The 16255-nt window shown below is 37.5% G+C and overlaps 1 protein-coding gene across 1 annotated transcript in view; it reads right to left on the bottom strand.

The window, feature by feature from the left end:
- Positions 1–2279: 2279 nt before the first annotated feature.
- LOC137295636 (sortilin-like) overlaps positions 2280–16255 on the bottom strand; it is a 62486-nt gene continuing 48510 nt past the window's right edge. The window contains exons 13-22 of the mRNA XM_067827090.1: positions 16063–16139; positions 15003–15282; positions 13577–13700; positions 12953–13027; positions 10969–11085; positions 7793–7919; positions 6530–6636; positions 5691–5802; positions 5304–5405; positions 2280–4134 (exon numbers count right to left, since the gene is read on the bottom strand). Of these exons, the coding sequence (XP_067683191.1) occupies positions 4120–4134; positions 5304–5405; positions 5691–5802; positions 6530–6636; positions 7793–7919; positions 10969–11085; positions 12953–13027; positions 13577–13700; positions 15003–15282; positions 16063–16139 (1136 nt within the window). The 3' untranslated portion in view covers positions 2280–4119. The remainder of the gene's footprint in view (positions 4135–5303; positions 5406–5690; positions 5803–6529; positions 6637–7792; positions 7920–10968; positions 11086–12952; positions 13028–13576; positions 13701–15002; positions 15283–16062; positions 16140–16255) is intronic.

Genomic DNA, 16255 nt, shown 5'->3' with positions numbered 1-16255 from the left:
CAACAGGGAAACCAGCCACAAGATGTGAGGTATTAATTTGAAAGCAATCATACAACCAAGTAACTAAACAAGCATTGGGAGGAATAATGTTATTTTAATTTACCAGATTTCCAGATTTTTTAGAGGTATTCTATAATACACAATGTTGGGCTGCAAACAAAAATAATTCTAAAATCTTAGAAGATTACTTCTGTTTGAACTGATAGATTTTTTTCAAGAAAAGAAAACTTTGAAGAAAAAGCGTAATATACATGGGGTATAACATAAACCAGCAATAGTGAGATCAAGCTAATATACAAACTTCATTGAAGCACAGTGAAGCAAATTCATCACATTCTACAGTGTTACATAATCAAACCTGTGTGTTGCCTAGCTTACTGAATTCACATACAAAGACACTAACTGCTTGCTGGAGAGGTTTCATGACATGGTTCATTACATGGTTCACCAAGAAACCAATATTGTAAGTTACACAATGGACAGCCCAAGAATGTATATATTAGAAACAATCCTACTGGCAAATGACTGGCATCTATTACACAAACTTTACACAACACATAAACTGCCCAGTGAGATGGACAATATAGGTATGTCTGCTACTAGGCATGTGACAGTGTTGGCAAGCCATTTGTGTGGTGATACTGTGGAGATATTGACAGTTTATCTAGCAGGATCGGTCCAAAAAGATTTCAGGAATCCAAATCATGACTTTAATTCAGGTTCCATTTCAGAAAATATTTTCATCACTTCATCAGCTGAAAAAATTCTGGAAACAGCATGTGTTCAGCATGATAAGATGCTGCATGACTTTATTTTTTAAAACAAGTGTTAACATGTTTCTGGCCATCATGCTTAACTTGAACTGACCACATGCCTGATGTCTTAGCATTAACACAGCATTTCCAGACTGTTCCACATAATTACTACTTTACTGGTGATTCCAAACAACAGGTCATGAAGAATGAATAAATATTGTCTAGAAATACACACTTATATGATCATCAATGTAGGAAACATTTCCAGATGTTTCAATATTTCAAAGATGTTCAAAATCTTCTGGAATCCTCCTTACAAAAACAAAAAAAGATTAGAATATCTGGAAATGTATCATCAAAGTTGTCATCTCACACCTGGTGAGATACAGAAAATCAAACTTGGAAAGATAAACCCAAACGGACACCCTTGAAGGTCAAATCACACTATTTTAAGCCTGATATAAAGGCAAATAAACATCGAACACAGCAACACATTGACAATGATCTCTTTTATATTTGCTCTTTGCTTTTTGTGTAATATATATGCTCTACTGAACTGTCATAGAGACTACTTAAACAGGGACTAGGATAGAGAAGTTTGACAATGGGCCATTTTCAGGATTATAAGTCACTTTCTGCATTTAGAATAGGCCACTGCCCTTGTATCAATACTAAACTTTTTAATGGGCCATTTTTCATTCTAATGTGCTAAATGGCCCATGGCCCCTGTCTTTCCAAATCTCTGCAAATATGCTCTCAAATAACACTTGGAGCTTCATGACATATGGTGGTTTCATTATCGTTGAAGCAAATATTCATATCTACAGTCAACAGAAGTTATACCTAAAAACATGGCATTGGTCTGGGTTTGTATATCAACCAGTGTGACTGATTAAAGTTTAACACAAATGTTGGTGACATATAAAACTACAAAAACAGAAATCAAACGCCATGTGCCTATAACAAAATTGGTCTCTTCAAACACTTTATAAAGATAGAAAAGCACCTCTTCCGAAGGTATTTGTTTCAAAATACCGGTATGTAACAATCTGCATTCTTCTTTGAGCGGCATGTCAGGTGTTGTGAAGTGCAATAATGAAAAATTTGAAAGACTACTTCTTTTATTTTCAGAGTGCAACATTTCAATAGATTTCTTGTCCCCTTGATCTGTACATCTCTAGTTCCACATTTACTTGCTTTGTTGATTTCTTGGGTTCAATAAACTAGTTGCCTCACAAATTAGGTAAATTATATCGTCTTTGGTGCTTTCTGTACAATTGGGTATGTACACACTCTCCTCCTCATGCTCATGCTGTTGATCACTGGATGTGGTCAAGAAAGGCTACAGCCATACAGCTGGAGTATTGCTGGTGCTACATTAACCAACAAACCAACCAACCAGCCAAATGATGTTGTATTCCTGCAATACAGCGGTACAAGAATCTTTACAAAAATGTCACACTCATGAAATAAAAGACATAGCCACTAAATCTGACACAAACTGCATTCTATACAGAAAAGGTATTTATTCTTTCTTAATAAACTAAATATAACTTCTTTTTCTTAGATTATTTTTAACAGGAACCATCACAAGTTACATTACAGTTGCAAAAATCAGTAAAACATAAAAATGAAAAAAGGATGCTCAAACTAATCAATGGTAACATAACAATTAGACTACCTTGGTAAAGATCAAATGCTTATGATCATGGTGGACTTTTACACAGAATTCCTAATGTTTTTAGCAGGCAATAATATTCATTCTGGATTTTTTTCTTGTTGTTTAATTCAGAATGAGACTGGTTCATTATGATTAGAAACAATTGAGAAATCTAAAGTTCAATGATAAAACTTAAGCATAAAGTCACTTCTCTTGCAAATAGTGAGTGAGTTTAGTTTTACGCAGTACTCAGCAATATTCCAGCTATATGGCGGCGGTCTGTAAATAATCAAGTCTGGACCAGACAATCCAGTGATCAAAAACATGAGCATCGATCTGTGCAAATGGGAACCGATGACATGTGTCAACCAAGTCAGGGAGTCTGACCACCCGATCCCTTTAGTCGCCTCCTATGACAAGCATAGTCGCCTTTTATGGCAAGCATGTGTTGCAAATAATCCTTACAGTATTATACATAAACTTAGATTCAAATACGTCAGGAATAATATTGATTGTAAACACAGTAATTTGTTGTCACAATGAATACTATGTACATGAAAAAAATGAAGAAAGAAACCAACTGAAATCAAAGGCAAAATACACCCCAACTATGTACATTACAACTGTTTCTCACAGTCATCTTGGAAGAACCAGGGGCCGTTTACTAACCTTCACTGTACAGTGCATATTTAAATAGTAACCATGGTAACATTAAAACAATGGTGGAAATTTGGTGCTTTGCATCCCTTTCCCTGTGCTCAAAACAAAACTAAATATAAGTGGTGTTTCACAGCTGACAAAGAGATCAACTGAAGGGTATTGGGTGTTTTCGATAATGCATTCAAGTACAGTTACAACATTTTTATATGAAGATTAACTATAGGTTTGAGTACATATAAACGTTCCAGGCATACTGTATGCTATGTCCTATCTGTATACATGATTTTCGAATAGCTCCTGATAGCAAGCAATGGTAGATAGTTGGATAGAGTATTGCTGGATCTTGATATATCAGCAACACACTGCTTTATAAAATGAACATAAGACTTCAATGGAACAAAAACTCATTTTTCATTTTCCTTCCGCATACTGGTAAAACAATAATATAATCATATTTTTGTGTTTTCATATAAATAAAATCCTTTCTTCAAATCCCTATCTAAATATTGACCAAAAACACACTGATGTCAAAGCCTTCAATCATGACAGCACCATTTCAAAACCTAACAGCACTGGTCAGTTTTGCTGACCATGATCAGTCATGACATGATGACCCATTCAGATCAGTAGAGGTGAGAACGTTGTTTAAACACAAGACACAGAGATAGTTTCAAGATGAACAAACATAACTGATTAGTTAAAGAAAACTTTAACCCAAAAATCATCTGCATCAGAGTTCTAAATTTATCCCCAAACTTGCATCAAAAACACACAAATCCCATAACTATCTGATACATTCAATATGCAATAAGTTTGGTTCATATTCAAGGCAAAATTTCAAGGAAATGACACTTTAACCCTCCTGAACACAAAACCTGTTCAGATGACATTTTTCTGTACAAAGTATTTACATGAGCCATGGACATATATTAGTGGTTACAAAATTTGCATGACAAAGTGTGTTGTTTATGGAACTGAGAAGTGTCCATACGGGGATTGAGCCGTGGTTGTTGGACACGGAATGTCAGCAGCTGTTCCTTGACTCTACTCCAGCATATCCTGAAACAGATACAGTGAGCGAGTTTAGTCAAAAGATGAGAGAATGATTTGCTTGCTGCAACAAGTGAATTGATTTTTTCAGTTGACACTGCTACAGGTTGATTGAATTGTAGTTTAACGCAGCACAAACCAATAATCCAGCTATATGGCATTGATCTGTAAATAATTGATCTGTCTGGACCAAACGATCCAGTGGTCAACAGCATAAGCATCGATCTGCGCAAATGGGATATAATGACATGTCAACCAAGCCGGCGAGCCACTCACACACACACACACTCAATCCCATTAAGTTGCCTTTTACAACAAACATGGATTAAAGAAGATCAATTCTAACTTGGATCTTCATGGGTCTGAAACTGACACAGAACAACTTAAATACATTTTCCTTGTTTAACAATGGACTACACAACATTCCAGCAATCTGAATGCGGCCTGTATATGACTGGATGTGGGCCTGACAATACAGTGTTTGACATCACAATGAATGATGTAAAAGTCAAGGTATGATGAGCACCAGGAACACAGTTACCTGCCAGACTCCATAAACACAGAGAATTTTACATGTGTGAGCGAGTGACTTTTTGTTTTAAGAACTTTTAGTAATATTCCCACTATATCACAGCAGGGGACAACTGAATGGGCTTCACATATTGTACCCATGTGGGGTATCGCGTCAATCCCGAGTCTTTGATGTAACAAGCAAATACTTACACCACTAGTCTACACCTCCACCCTGAATTTTACATGAAAAGAGTCATCTTCTGATGATAAATGTTTGTCAGTGTTTTCCCAATATGGAGCCACGAATATTTCCGTGGAATATACTCCTTTCTAAAATTGACTTACGCATCTTCAATATCTGACATACAAACAGGGCAAAAATTGGCCAAGAGTAAATTTTATGACTATTTCTAAGTTTCCTGCTTATAATGTTTGATAAATAAATCTCAGGTTTGATAATTGTTTTAAAAGATCTACATACATCAAATCTATAACTAAGGGCATTCATCCAATTCTGATCACCAGCAATGGTTGCTGGTGACATATTTTAATGCAGGAGTGTAACAGCAGCTTCGAAAAAAGGTTTGCACAGTTGTTATAAATGATCTAAATGATATACAATGTTTATGGCATGTTCCTGTTAGTTGTCAAACTGTTTCACTTACATCGTCAGAATCATCATGGAAGGACTTCACTTTAGGCTTAGCATAGGACGAGGAGGTCCTGTTGGCCGACCCGTTTGGCATAGCTGACCCGTTGGGAAGGGCCTGGAAATGCATGAAAATAACATGACATTCATTGGACCAAAAACACACTACTTCAGTGAGTGAGTGAGTGAGTGAGTGAGTGAGTGAGTGAGTGAGTGAGTGAGTGAGTGAGTGAGTGAGTGAGTGAAGGATGGAGCTACTATTGTTTCGTGCCACATCAGCAATGGGCACAGTAATATAGAACTGAACTATCCACTTTGACAACAAGTTTCAAACATTTTTCAAGCTGCTTCTCAGAAGATAGTGTGCACAATTCAACTGTTGAAAGAATGGTCAATGACATACCTCATCATCTGAATCCTCATATAAGGTATGTTGTGTGAGAGCATTCTCCAGCTCATTATCAAAGTCGTCACCTTCCGTCTGATTCAGCATAGAATACCGATATACAACTTTACTGAAATAAAAACATGTTCAATGAATGTGTGCCAATCATACAACAGTGATTGAGTGAGTTTAGTTCTATGCCAATTCTGGCAATATTCCAGCAACATCATGGTAGGAGACACCAGAAATGGGCCTTATACATTGGCATGGTTGTCAGTGCACAGTTATCTACTGTAACAAGATGGAGTCAGTTACATTTCAAACTATTCTTGTAAACCAATTTTAAATAAACTGATAAACATGGTAAACAAAATCACAACAACAAAAACAAAACTAATGTGCTGTTTATGATGAATATTTGGGCTTTTATTCTTTAAAGTTTTGTAAATGTTCCAGAAATCCAAATGTGTAACCACAGGTAAACATACTTGTCTTGATGAAACTAATTTATATCAAATGTTTGTATTGAAACATATACCCATTAGGGCACTGGGCCCCATTTCACAAAACTCTCGTAACCCTAAGATCTTGTAACTTTTCTAGTAGTGTTCGTACCTGTTATACTGTAACATTAGAAGTAGGAATGTTACGAGAAAAGATACGAGACCTTAGGCTTACGAAAGTTTTGTGAAATGGGGCCCGGAAGCACCCCACATTTTCAACAGGATTATCAAACTTTTTCACGTAAGCCTGTATTTGCATTGTTGGAATTAAGCATAAAGTTTCAACTTCATAGGTAGGCAGTTTTTGATCCAGCAAGAAGATAGAGGGCAATGATGGCAAAAATGTCTACTTACTGTTTCCGAAGAAGGTACATTCTGTATAGAAAATAGCCTGAGACCGCGGCTAAAAGTGCGACCACTGCCGTGATTATGGCTCCAAGGACAAGAGAGTGACTTACTTGCTGCAACAGAACAGTCAATGAATTTGTTTTAGTTTGTCACTGGAAATGCACAGACAGGCAAAACATTAGTAAGTATGGACAAGACGTCTTGAAGTCCCTCCTGGATTCCGAGGTTTTAAAATATATCGTGGAAAATATCTTTTGATGCAGTAAAATGTCTGGTCCATGGGAAAATGCATTTTCAAGTAGAATACCTGCAGAATTTCCATTTCTCTGCTGCTGAATTACTTATTTTGAAAACTGAACCAAGAGTGACTATCAACCAGAACAAAAAGAAGGGGTAAATGTAAAAAATGTCACTGATTACACAAAGGCAAACTTAGAGATTTGTTGTAGCAATATTTTCAAAATATTCACAAATAAAAATGATTTATTCATAACATAGTCTTTTCTTGAGCACCTTACAATGACGTTACCGGAATTTGACACTGCACTGCAATTATATTCACAAAATCTATTTCTCATTTCTATTTCAAAATTGTGTTGCTGTCTTCTCATGCTAATAACCACAGAAGCTCTTGAAGAATGTGATGCAGAATTAACTTAAATTTCCCATGGAATCCTAAAATATTCATCACAGAATCCAGGAGGGACATCTTCACAAAAATTAAAAAATAACTGACTAAGTCTAGCTAAACAAGTCTACATTGTGACATATCCATCTCATTTAAAGTGCCCAACCTGCCTATTACAAAAATCTTCAACCTGTTTTGTTTTGGTTTTCATTGATTAACTGGGCACTCAACAGTATTCCAGCTATGTGGTGACAGTCTTTAAATAATTGAGTCTGGATTAGACAATCCAGTGATCAAAATCATCGATCTTTGCAGTTGGGATATGATGGCATGTATGAACCAAGTCAATGAGCCTGACCACCAAGTCTCGTTAGTGAGTTGGAGAGCAATGACAATGCAACTTGCCACACACTGTATTCCCTTGAAAAATGATTTCATTTAACTTATGAAATACCTACACTGTGTTAGAACCAGGGCCCCATTCCAATGTGCGACCTGAGGTCTAATGTGATCATAACTCTCATACTTTAACATAGATTTATGATCCCCATAGCGCTGAGATTACTTTGAAAACATCACCTTGTATTGTTTACAGAGCAAGTATACATTATATATGTATATATATATACATTCAGCCTTACCTGTATAGGTGCTTCCATTTCAAAGATAAATTCCTTGGATCCTACATTGCATTTTTTTGTCATGTTGATTTTCTTTCCAGTGAAAGTTATACCACCTTTGCAGCCATCTCCAGGAATCTTCCTATATCTGTTGTGGAGAAATCAGAAGGATGGAATGAAGAGAGTTCATGCTACACCATCAATATTACAGACATATGACAGCTGTAGGCATCATAGCTATACCACCAATATCACATCCATATCACAGCTATACCACCAATATCACATCCACATCACAGCTGTAACATAGCAATACTATCAATATCACAGCTCTATCCTACCTGTGCCATCAATATCACATCCATATCATAGCTGTACCATAGCAATACCATCAATATCACAGCTGTATCGTACCTGTGCCATCAATATCACACCCATATCACAGCTGTACCATAGCAAAACCATCAATATCACAGCTGTATCGTACCTGTGCCATCAACATCACATCCATATCACAGTTTTATCAAGCTTTACCATCATTATCAGTTATATCACATCTGTACCATAGCTCTACCAACAATATCACATCCATATCACAGCTATACCACAATATCACATCCATATCACAGCTGTAACATAGCAATACCATCAATATCACAGCTCTATCCTACCTGTGCCATCAATATCACATCCATATCATAGCTGTACCATAGCAATACCATCAATATCACAGCTCTATCCTACCTGTGCCATCAATATCACACCCATATCACAGCTGTACCATAGCAAAACCATCAATATCACAGCTGTATCGTACCTGTGCCATCAATATCACATCCACATCACAGCTGTACCATAGCAATACCATCAATATCACAGCTGTATCGTACCTGTGCCATCAACATCACATCCATATCACAGTTTTATCAAACTATACCATCATTATCAGTTATATCACATCTGTACCATAGCTCTACCAACAATATCACATCCATATCACAGCTATACCACAATATCACATCCATATCACAGCTGTAACATAGCAATACCATCAATATCACAGCTCTATCCTACCTGTGCCATCAATATCACATCCATATCATAGCTGTACCATAGCAATACCATCAATATCACAGCTCTATCCTACCTGTGCCATCAATATCACACCCATATCACAGCTGTACCATAGCAATACCATCAATATCACAGCTGTATCGTACCTGTGCCATCAATATCACATCCATATCACAGCTGTACCATAGCAAAACCATCAATATCACAGCTCTATCCTACCTGTGCCATCAATATCACATCCATATCATAGCTGTACCATAGCAATACCATCAATATCACAACTCTATCCTACCTGTGCCATCAATATCACACCCATATCACAGCTGTACCATAGCAATACCATCAATATCACAGCTGTATCGTACCTGTGCCATCAATATCACATCCACATCACAGCTGTACCATAGCAATACCATCAATATCACAGCTGTATCGTACCTGTGCCATCAACATCACATCCATATCACAGTTTTATCAAGCTTTACCATCAATATCACAGCTGTATCGTACCTGTGCCATCAATATCACACCCATATCACAGCTGTACCATAGCAATACCATCAATATCACAGCTGTATCGTACCTGTGCCATCAATATCACATCCATATCACAGCTGTACCATAGCAAAACCATCAATATCACAGCTCTATCCTACCTGTGCCATCAATATCACATCCATATCATAGCTGTACCATAGCAATACCATCAATATCACAACTCTATCCTACCTGTGCCATCAATATCACACCCATATCACAGCTGTACCATAGCAATACCATCAATATCACAGCTGTATCGTACCTGTGCCATCAATATCACATCCACATCACAGCTGTACCATAGCAATACCATCAATATCACAGCTGTATCGTACCTGTGCCATCAACATCACATCCATATCACAGTTTTATCAAGCTTTACCATCATTATCAGTTATATCATATCTGTACCATAGCTCTACCAACAATATCACATCCATATCACAGCTATACCACAATATCACATCCATATCACAGCTGTAACATAGCAAAACCATCAATATCACAGCTCTATCCTACCTGTGCCATCAATATCACATCCATATCATAGCTGTACCATAGCAATACCATCAATATCACAGCTGTATCGTACCTGTGCCATCAACATCACATCCATATCACAGTTTTATCAAGCTTTACCATCATTATCAGTTATATCACATCTGTACCATAGCTCTACCAACAATATCACATCCATATCACAGCTATACCACAATATCACATCCATATCACAGCTGTAACATAGCAAAACCATCAATATCACAGCTCTATCCTACCTGTGCCATCAATATCACATCCATATCATAGCTGTACCATAGCAATACCATCAATATCACAGCTCTATCCTACCTGTGCCATCAATATCACACCCATATCACAGCTGTACCATAGCAATACCATCAATATCACAGCTGTATCGTACCTGTGCCATCAACATCACATCCATATCACAGTTTTATCAAACTATACCGTCATTATCAGTTATATCACATCTGTACCATAGCTCTACCCCAATATCACATCTTTATCACAACTGTACCATAGCAATACCATCAATATCGTAGCTGTATCGTACCTGTGCCATCAATATCACATCCATATCACAGCTGTACCATAGCAATACCATCATTATCAGTTATATCATATCTGTACCATAGCTATACCAACAATATCACATCCATATCGCAGCTGTATCATATCTATACCATGAATGTCACAATGACACATCCACATCAGTTGTATCAAGCTATGCCATCAACATAACATCCATATCACAGATATTACAACAGTTATCATATCACAGTAGTATCACATCTACAGCACAGATATCACATCAGTATCACCACCACACCACTTATAATCATAGTTACGTAATCAATACAACAGCAGTACCAAAGCTTTGTAACACTATAGGTACAGCCGTATGGGAGCTGTATCAAAGCTATGTGGCTATTTCAGCTGTACTACGGCCATGTAACATTTACATAGTACCATCTGCAAGTCTTCAATATGACAGTTACATCACCAACACACAGAGCCAAAGTCAAACATCAGCTACGTCACATCAATGGTCAGAATCTCACCCTTCAGTAATTATTTCTTCTTCATGTCCCCGGAGACAAATATCAATCTCCTTCCCCGTGAAATCTGATTGTTTGACACAGTCATCAGTTGATGGTGGTCGGTAGAAACTGTAGTCACTGAAATAAATACATATGCCAGCTGTAGAAACAGGTGTAAAAAAGAAGTGTTAACAAGCACGGGAACAAGAAGGTCACACAAGAAGGTGTATAAAAGAAGGGGTAAACAATGTTTTACAGGATGCGAAGATGGGCATGAGTATGCATAAATGTAGAGAATGATTGCAGAAAAATCATCCACTGCATCCGGACGGATGCACAACAGGATTCATTGTACCCATCACACATCTTTGACTTTGCTAAGTGTTTGGTTTTGGCCTTTCAGAGCAATAACAAGGATCATTTTACCCATCACTATTCATGATCAATGATTTACTCTTATGAAATTGTCAAAACATACAGTTCTCTACACCATTACTTAACAGGACCCTCTAATTGTCTGCAAGGACCCCTAAGCTTAATAATAATAGGTCGCTGGGACATCCATGTTTGTAAGAGTGGTAAACTCTGAGTAAAAGTAGTTGTACCTGAGGAGGAGAGTCTGAGTTGGCAAGGATTTCATACATATTGCAGCATATCATAGTCCCTTGCTTTTCAAATCAGGGACGAAAAACTACCAATTGCTATCAACATCATACACACACTTTGCTAAAAAGGACACTGCAAGGTTGCGTTGAAATTTAATCACTGGTGTCAAGTTGGACCCTCTGTTTTTAGGTCCAGGTAAAACCTCCAATATTGAAATGGAAAGTTTATATCAATATTTGTTAAAAAATAAAAGTAAAAACATTCTAGGCTGAATGATATTACTTTCAGATATTTAGGATAGCATATGCAAAATGCAGTACAACATGGAGAAAGAAAGTCTTTTGTCTCTTGTTATCTTCGAAACAATACTAAGAGCCCTTCAGGGTAAACGGCCTTGACCTTCAATCAAATATTGAATGCATAGATATGTACGTTGTAGTGGTATTCCGATTAATTGAAATAATCAAATATTAGGCGCAGTGACCAAACGACCAAGCAATTGATCACATTTTCTCATAATCGATCACAAACAATTTTGGAACTATTGTGTCAATCTTTGAAACACTTGGTGATGGAACATATCCTCAATGGGGTCAGGGCCTCACTATGTGTACTTTTCTTAGAAACTCACTAACTGAAAAGTCATGACTGAATATTTCTCGATGACTATAGGACGTCCATGTTCATGACATACATGTATTAGTTATCACTTTAAAGTAGCAAGTTGCATCATTTAATAAGATATCTGCCATACCAACCTGCATAGCAAAATCTGAAAAATGATGCTAACCAATTTTATTTCAATAACTGTTCATTAGTAATGAAGCAATCCTCAACTGTGAGATTTCAACCAATTCCCAACATAAGCATGTTGTAAGAAACATTGTGTAGTGTAGAACACCATAAATGTACCCTGAATGACACCCTTTGTAAGTCTTTCAATGCATGTACAGTCCTGGGCCTAGATTTTCAAGGCTCTCTTACCACAAAGACAGTCGTAAGTTAGTGTTAATGTATGGCACTTACGACTATCTTCACACTAAAAGAGCTTCGAAAATGTAGGCTATGGTCCTGACATATCAAGCAACATTTTCTGGCCGACTCAAATTTCTTTCATGAGAGTTTATTTCAACAGAACTTGAAACTGCTTTGATTTTTTTCCATTTTCATGAAGTCATCCAAAATGTCCTGAGATGTGAGTATTCTTTCATAATTCCATGTGACCTTAATCTTACACAGAAACAACCAGATGTGGATAATGTTGAGATACTGGTGTGGCTCAGCAAAGCCATCTGCAATGCAATGTTTGGTCAAGATAATTAGGATGCAGTAAACAGAAGGTATTGTGGGTAGGTGAAAGTGTTGGTATTTCAATTTCAAAGCATGTATAGACACTTACCATTCATAATCTTCTCTCGTACAGGTACATGACATGATAGTTTTCTCAACGTCATGTTCATATCCATTTTGACACCTTAAAAATAAAGAAAACAACAAGGCCCCATAGTACTTGACATGAAAGGGCATGAATTAAGAGATGGAAATGTCCATGCATCCAGTAATAAACTTGATGCACCTGACTAGTGTGATACATTATTCTCCAAACTGGATTGTCTTAAAGATTCTACAAGTCCTAATGCAGGGATGTGTTCACATTTCGTGCACTGTACTATTGAAATGCAAGTGACCTCTTCTAAGGGTAGCATAAGTTATTAGTGTAACAACAGGACAACTGGATTTAATGATAATTGTTATAATAATGTGTCCATTCATACAGCGTCAAACTCCACACACACTATGCTTATAGAGTTAACAATCAAAGCACAGCACGTTACTACCCCTTATAACCCAAGCTGCCGGTTAGGCACTACATGATTATCCCACCTGGTACCCATTTTCTGCTGGGTGAACAAAGATAGTTTTAGAACAAATTCACTTGCCTAAGGTGAGAGTACATATTTTTCCCCAGGACACTTAGTTTGGAATGCTACACAAAACCTCATGTGATAGTTTCCAGACTTACCAGGAATCTGCCTTGAGCTTCTTGAAGGATTCTCTGAGGCCCAGAAGACAGCCTTCCACCCCCTTGTTCTCAAAACGTCTCATCTCGTGATGGGGTTCCCATACATCATAGTCTACATCAGTACCTGCAGGTCAGTCAGCTCAATTAATTACAAAATTCTGAAAAATTTGTTTTCTGAACGGCCAAATTCCTGGTAAGCAAAAAGGTTTCGAAAGCTTTCATTTATCACTTCTGACAAATTTAGTGTACGTTTCTCAAAAAAACGTAGTAAATTTGATAACTTGTTTCCTAAAACAATAAACAATATACCTGTAGTAGGTCTGATCATTAAGAGTTCATGGTTATTGTGTCACTGGTCTCAATAGAAGATAAAGCTACTCTGCTTTTAAGTCTGCAGTCCTCTATCGACGATTTAAGACCGCTAAATATAATTTAAGACTGACCGCATTTAGCAGCCTAAAATGAACAATAAAGGGCTGCAAAATTGAAAACTGAGCAGCTTTATCTTTATTCTAGCACGACTGATAAACATTTTAAACACAGGCTCTTTGGCACGCAAGAACACAAGTCTTGAAGAGGCCTTTTTGCTGGAAATTGTTTTGAATCGTTCAGTTGAGGGACAAGTTGTGTAATGAACAAAATAAGACATTTTCACAATAAGACATAACACAAAAGCATTATTTCAAGTAACCAGTAACCAGTCTTTGTAACAAATAACATAAATAGATTAAAACTGAACCAGTTTATACTGTGAGCAAGTATAATTAATTCAGTCAATTTTCTCAAGTGAATTATTAATCTCCCCTATTGCTTGACAATCGACTTGCCCCACTTCAAGACATTAACTCACCCAGTTTAGTCAAACTAACTTGATTCACGGAAGATATTGTTGATAAACACGCTACAATTCCCAATTTAGAAAACACCCCACATGCCAGGTTTTATGAGGGAAACATGGAGAGTGGAAGTAGACAGACTGGTCATTACGGCCGGGACAGAAGTGGACAGGTAAGGACATGTAGTCGGACGTGTGTCGTCCATGTCATGCCCACTAGATTTAGACACAGTTTTAAGTAGGGTGGAATACTGGCACTTTTGTGCTGCTAATGAATTTTCCTGTGTTGACGTTTTTTCAAATGGAATAGGCTCAAGAAATTCTTCTTTAAACCATTTGCTCTTTATTTAATAAACATCAAAGATGTTGCAAAGGCAGAAATCACTGATGGCCAACATATTTTTGGTTATGTACAAAAGGTCAATGAGTTCACAGTATTTATATGCAGTCAGTTGGTCACTGTAATTAGTGGTCCTTACATTGCCATTCAGTAGGGTTTTGCTGAACTCTCAGCCAGTCTGAATTGAGTATAACACAATGGCATGTTGGAATGAGTCATTAATGATGTACTGAATTTAGCAATCTTCTCACATTTTCTAGTGATGACATCTGCGAAGTTGATGACATGGACCACCCACTGCTTGTGTGCATCGTTGGTGTAGCCCCAGACAGAGATAGTCATGGAGCGGCCACCAGGTTCTGTCAGGAGCCCCGTGAAGATGATGTCCTGGTCAGTGAACTTGTAGTCATGCCAGCAGTTGCCCTCGTCAGTTGAGAACTTGATGTGTTTAGGCATAGTCTCATTTGCGGAGACAGCCACCAGCAAGCCACCGCTATCTGTTATCTGATAGTAGTGGGGGCCGTCTAGTATCTGTGGACCACAATACAGTCAGTATAGGGAATATACTGTGTGGTTATCAGTATGGGGAATACCTTACTATCAGAATGAGGAATACCTTACTATTCATACAGGAAATACCATACAATCAGAATGGGGAATACCATACCATCAATATGGGGAATACCTTACAGTCACTATGGGCAATATGTTACAATCAACATGGGGAATACCTCTCAATCAGCATGGGGGATACTTTACAATCAACATGGGGAATACCTCACAATCAATGTGTATAATACCTCTCAATCAACATGGGAATACCTCTCAATCAACATGGGGGATACCTTACAATCAACATGTATAATACCTGACAATCAACATTGGAAAATACTTCACAATCAACATGGGGACTACCTGACAATCAACATGGGGATACCTCACAATCAACGTAAGGAATACTTCACAATCAATATGGGGAATACCTCACACATACTACAAGTAATACGTGACAATCAACATGGGGAGCACCTCACAATCAACATGAGTAATACCTCACAATCAACATGGGGAATACCTCACAATCAACATGGGGAATACCTTACAATCATGAAGGATACCTCACAATCAACATGGGGAATACCTTACAATCATGGGGAATACCTTATAAGCATGGGGAATACCTCACAATCAACATGGGGAATACCTTACAATCAACATGGGGGATACCTTACAATGAATATTAATAAACCAACACAATCAGCAAGTCCCCTATGATAGGGAAACTACAAGGTGCCTCTGATCTGCACTGACCTTCCTCCAGTGGTACCCTCCATCAGTTGTGATGTAGACGTTGGACGATGTTATCTGGATGGCATCACCTGCATGACCTGCAACAACACAAAGCAGTTGCAACCAGTTTCACAAAGTCAGTAATAGTACAACCATATCATACCAGGTTACCTTACAGTACCCGTTATATGACTATTGGGAAACTGTAGATAAA

This window comes from Haliotis asinina, chromosome 9 (genome assembly GCF_037392515.1).
Source record: "Haliotis asinina isolate JCU_RB_2024 chromosome 9, JCU_Hal_asi_v2, whole genome shotgun sequence".
NCBI classification, from domain to species: domain Eukaryota; kingdom Metazoa; phylum Mollusca; class Gastropoda; order Lepetellida; family Haliotidae; genus Haliotis; species Haliotis asinina.
The sequence above is the reverse complement of the archived record's forward strand: the minus strand, read 5'-3'. Positions and strand labels throughout refer to the sequence as shown.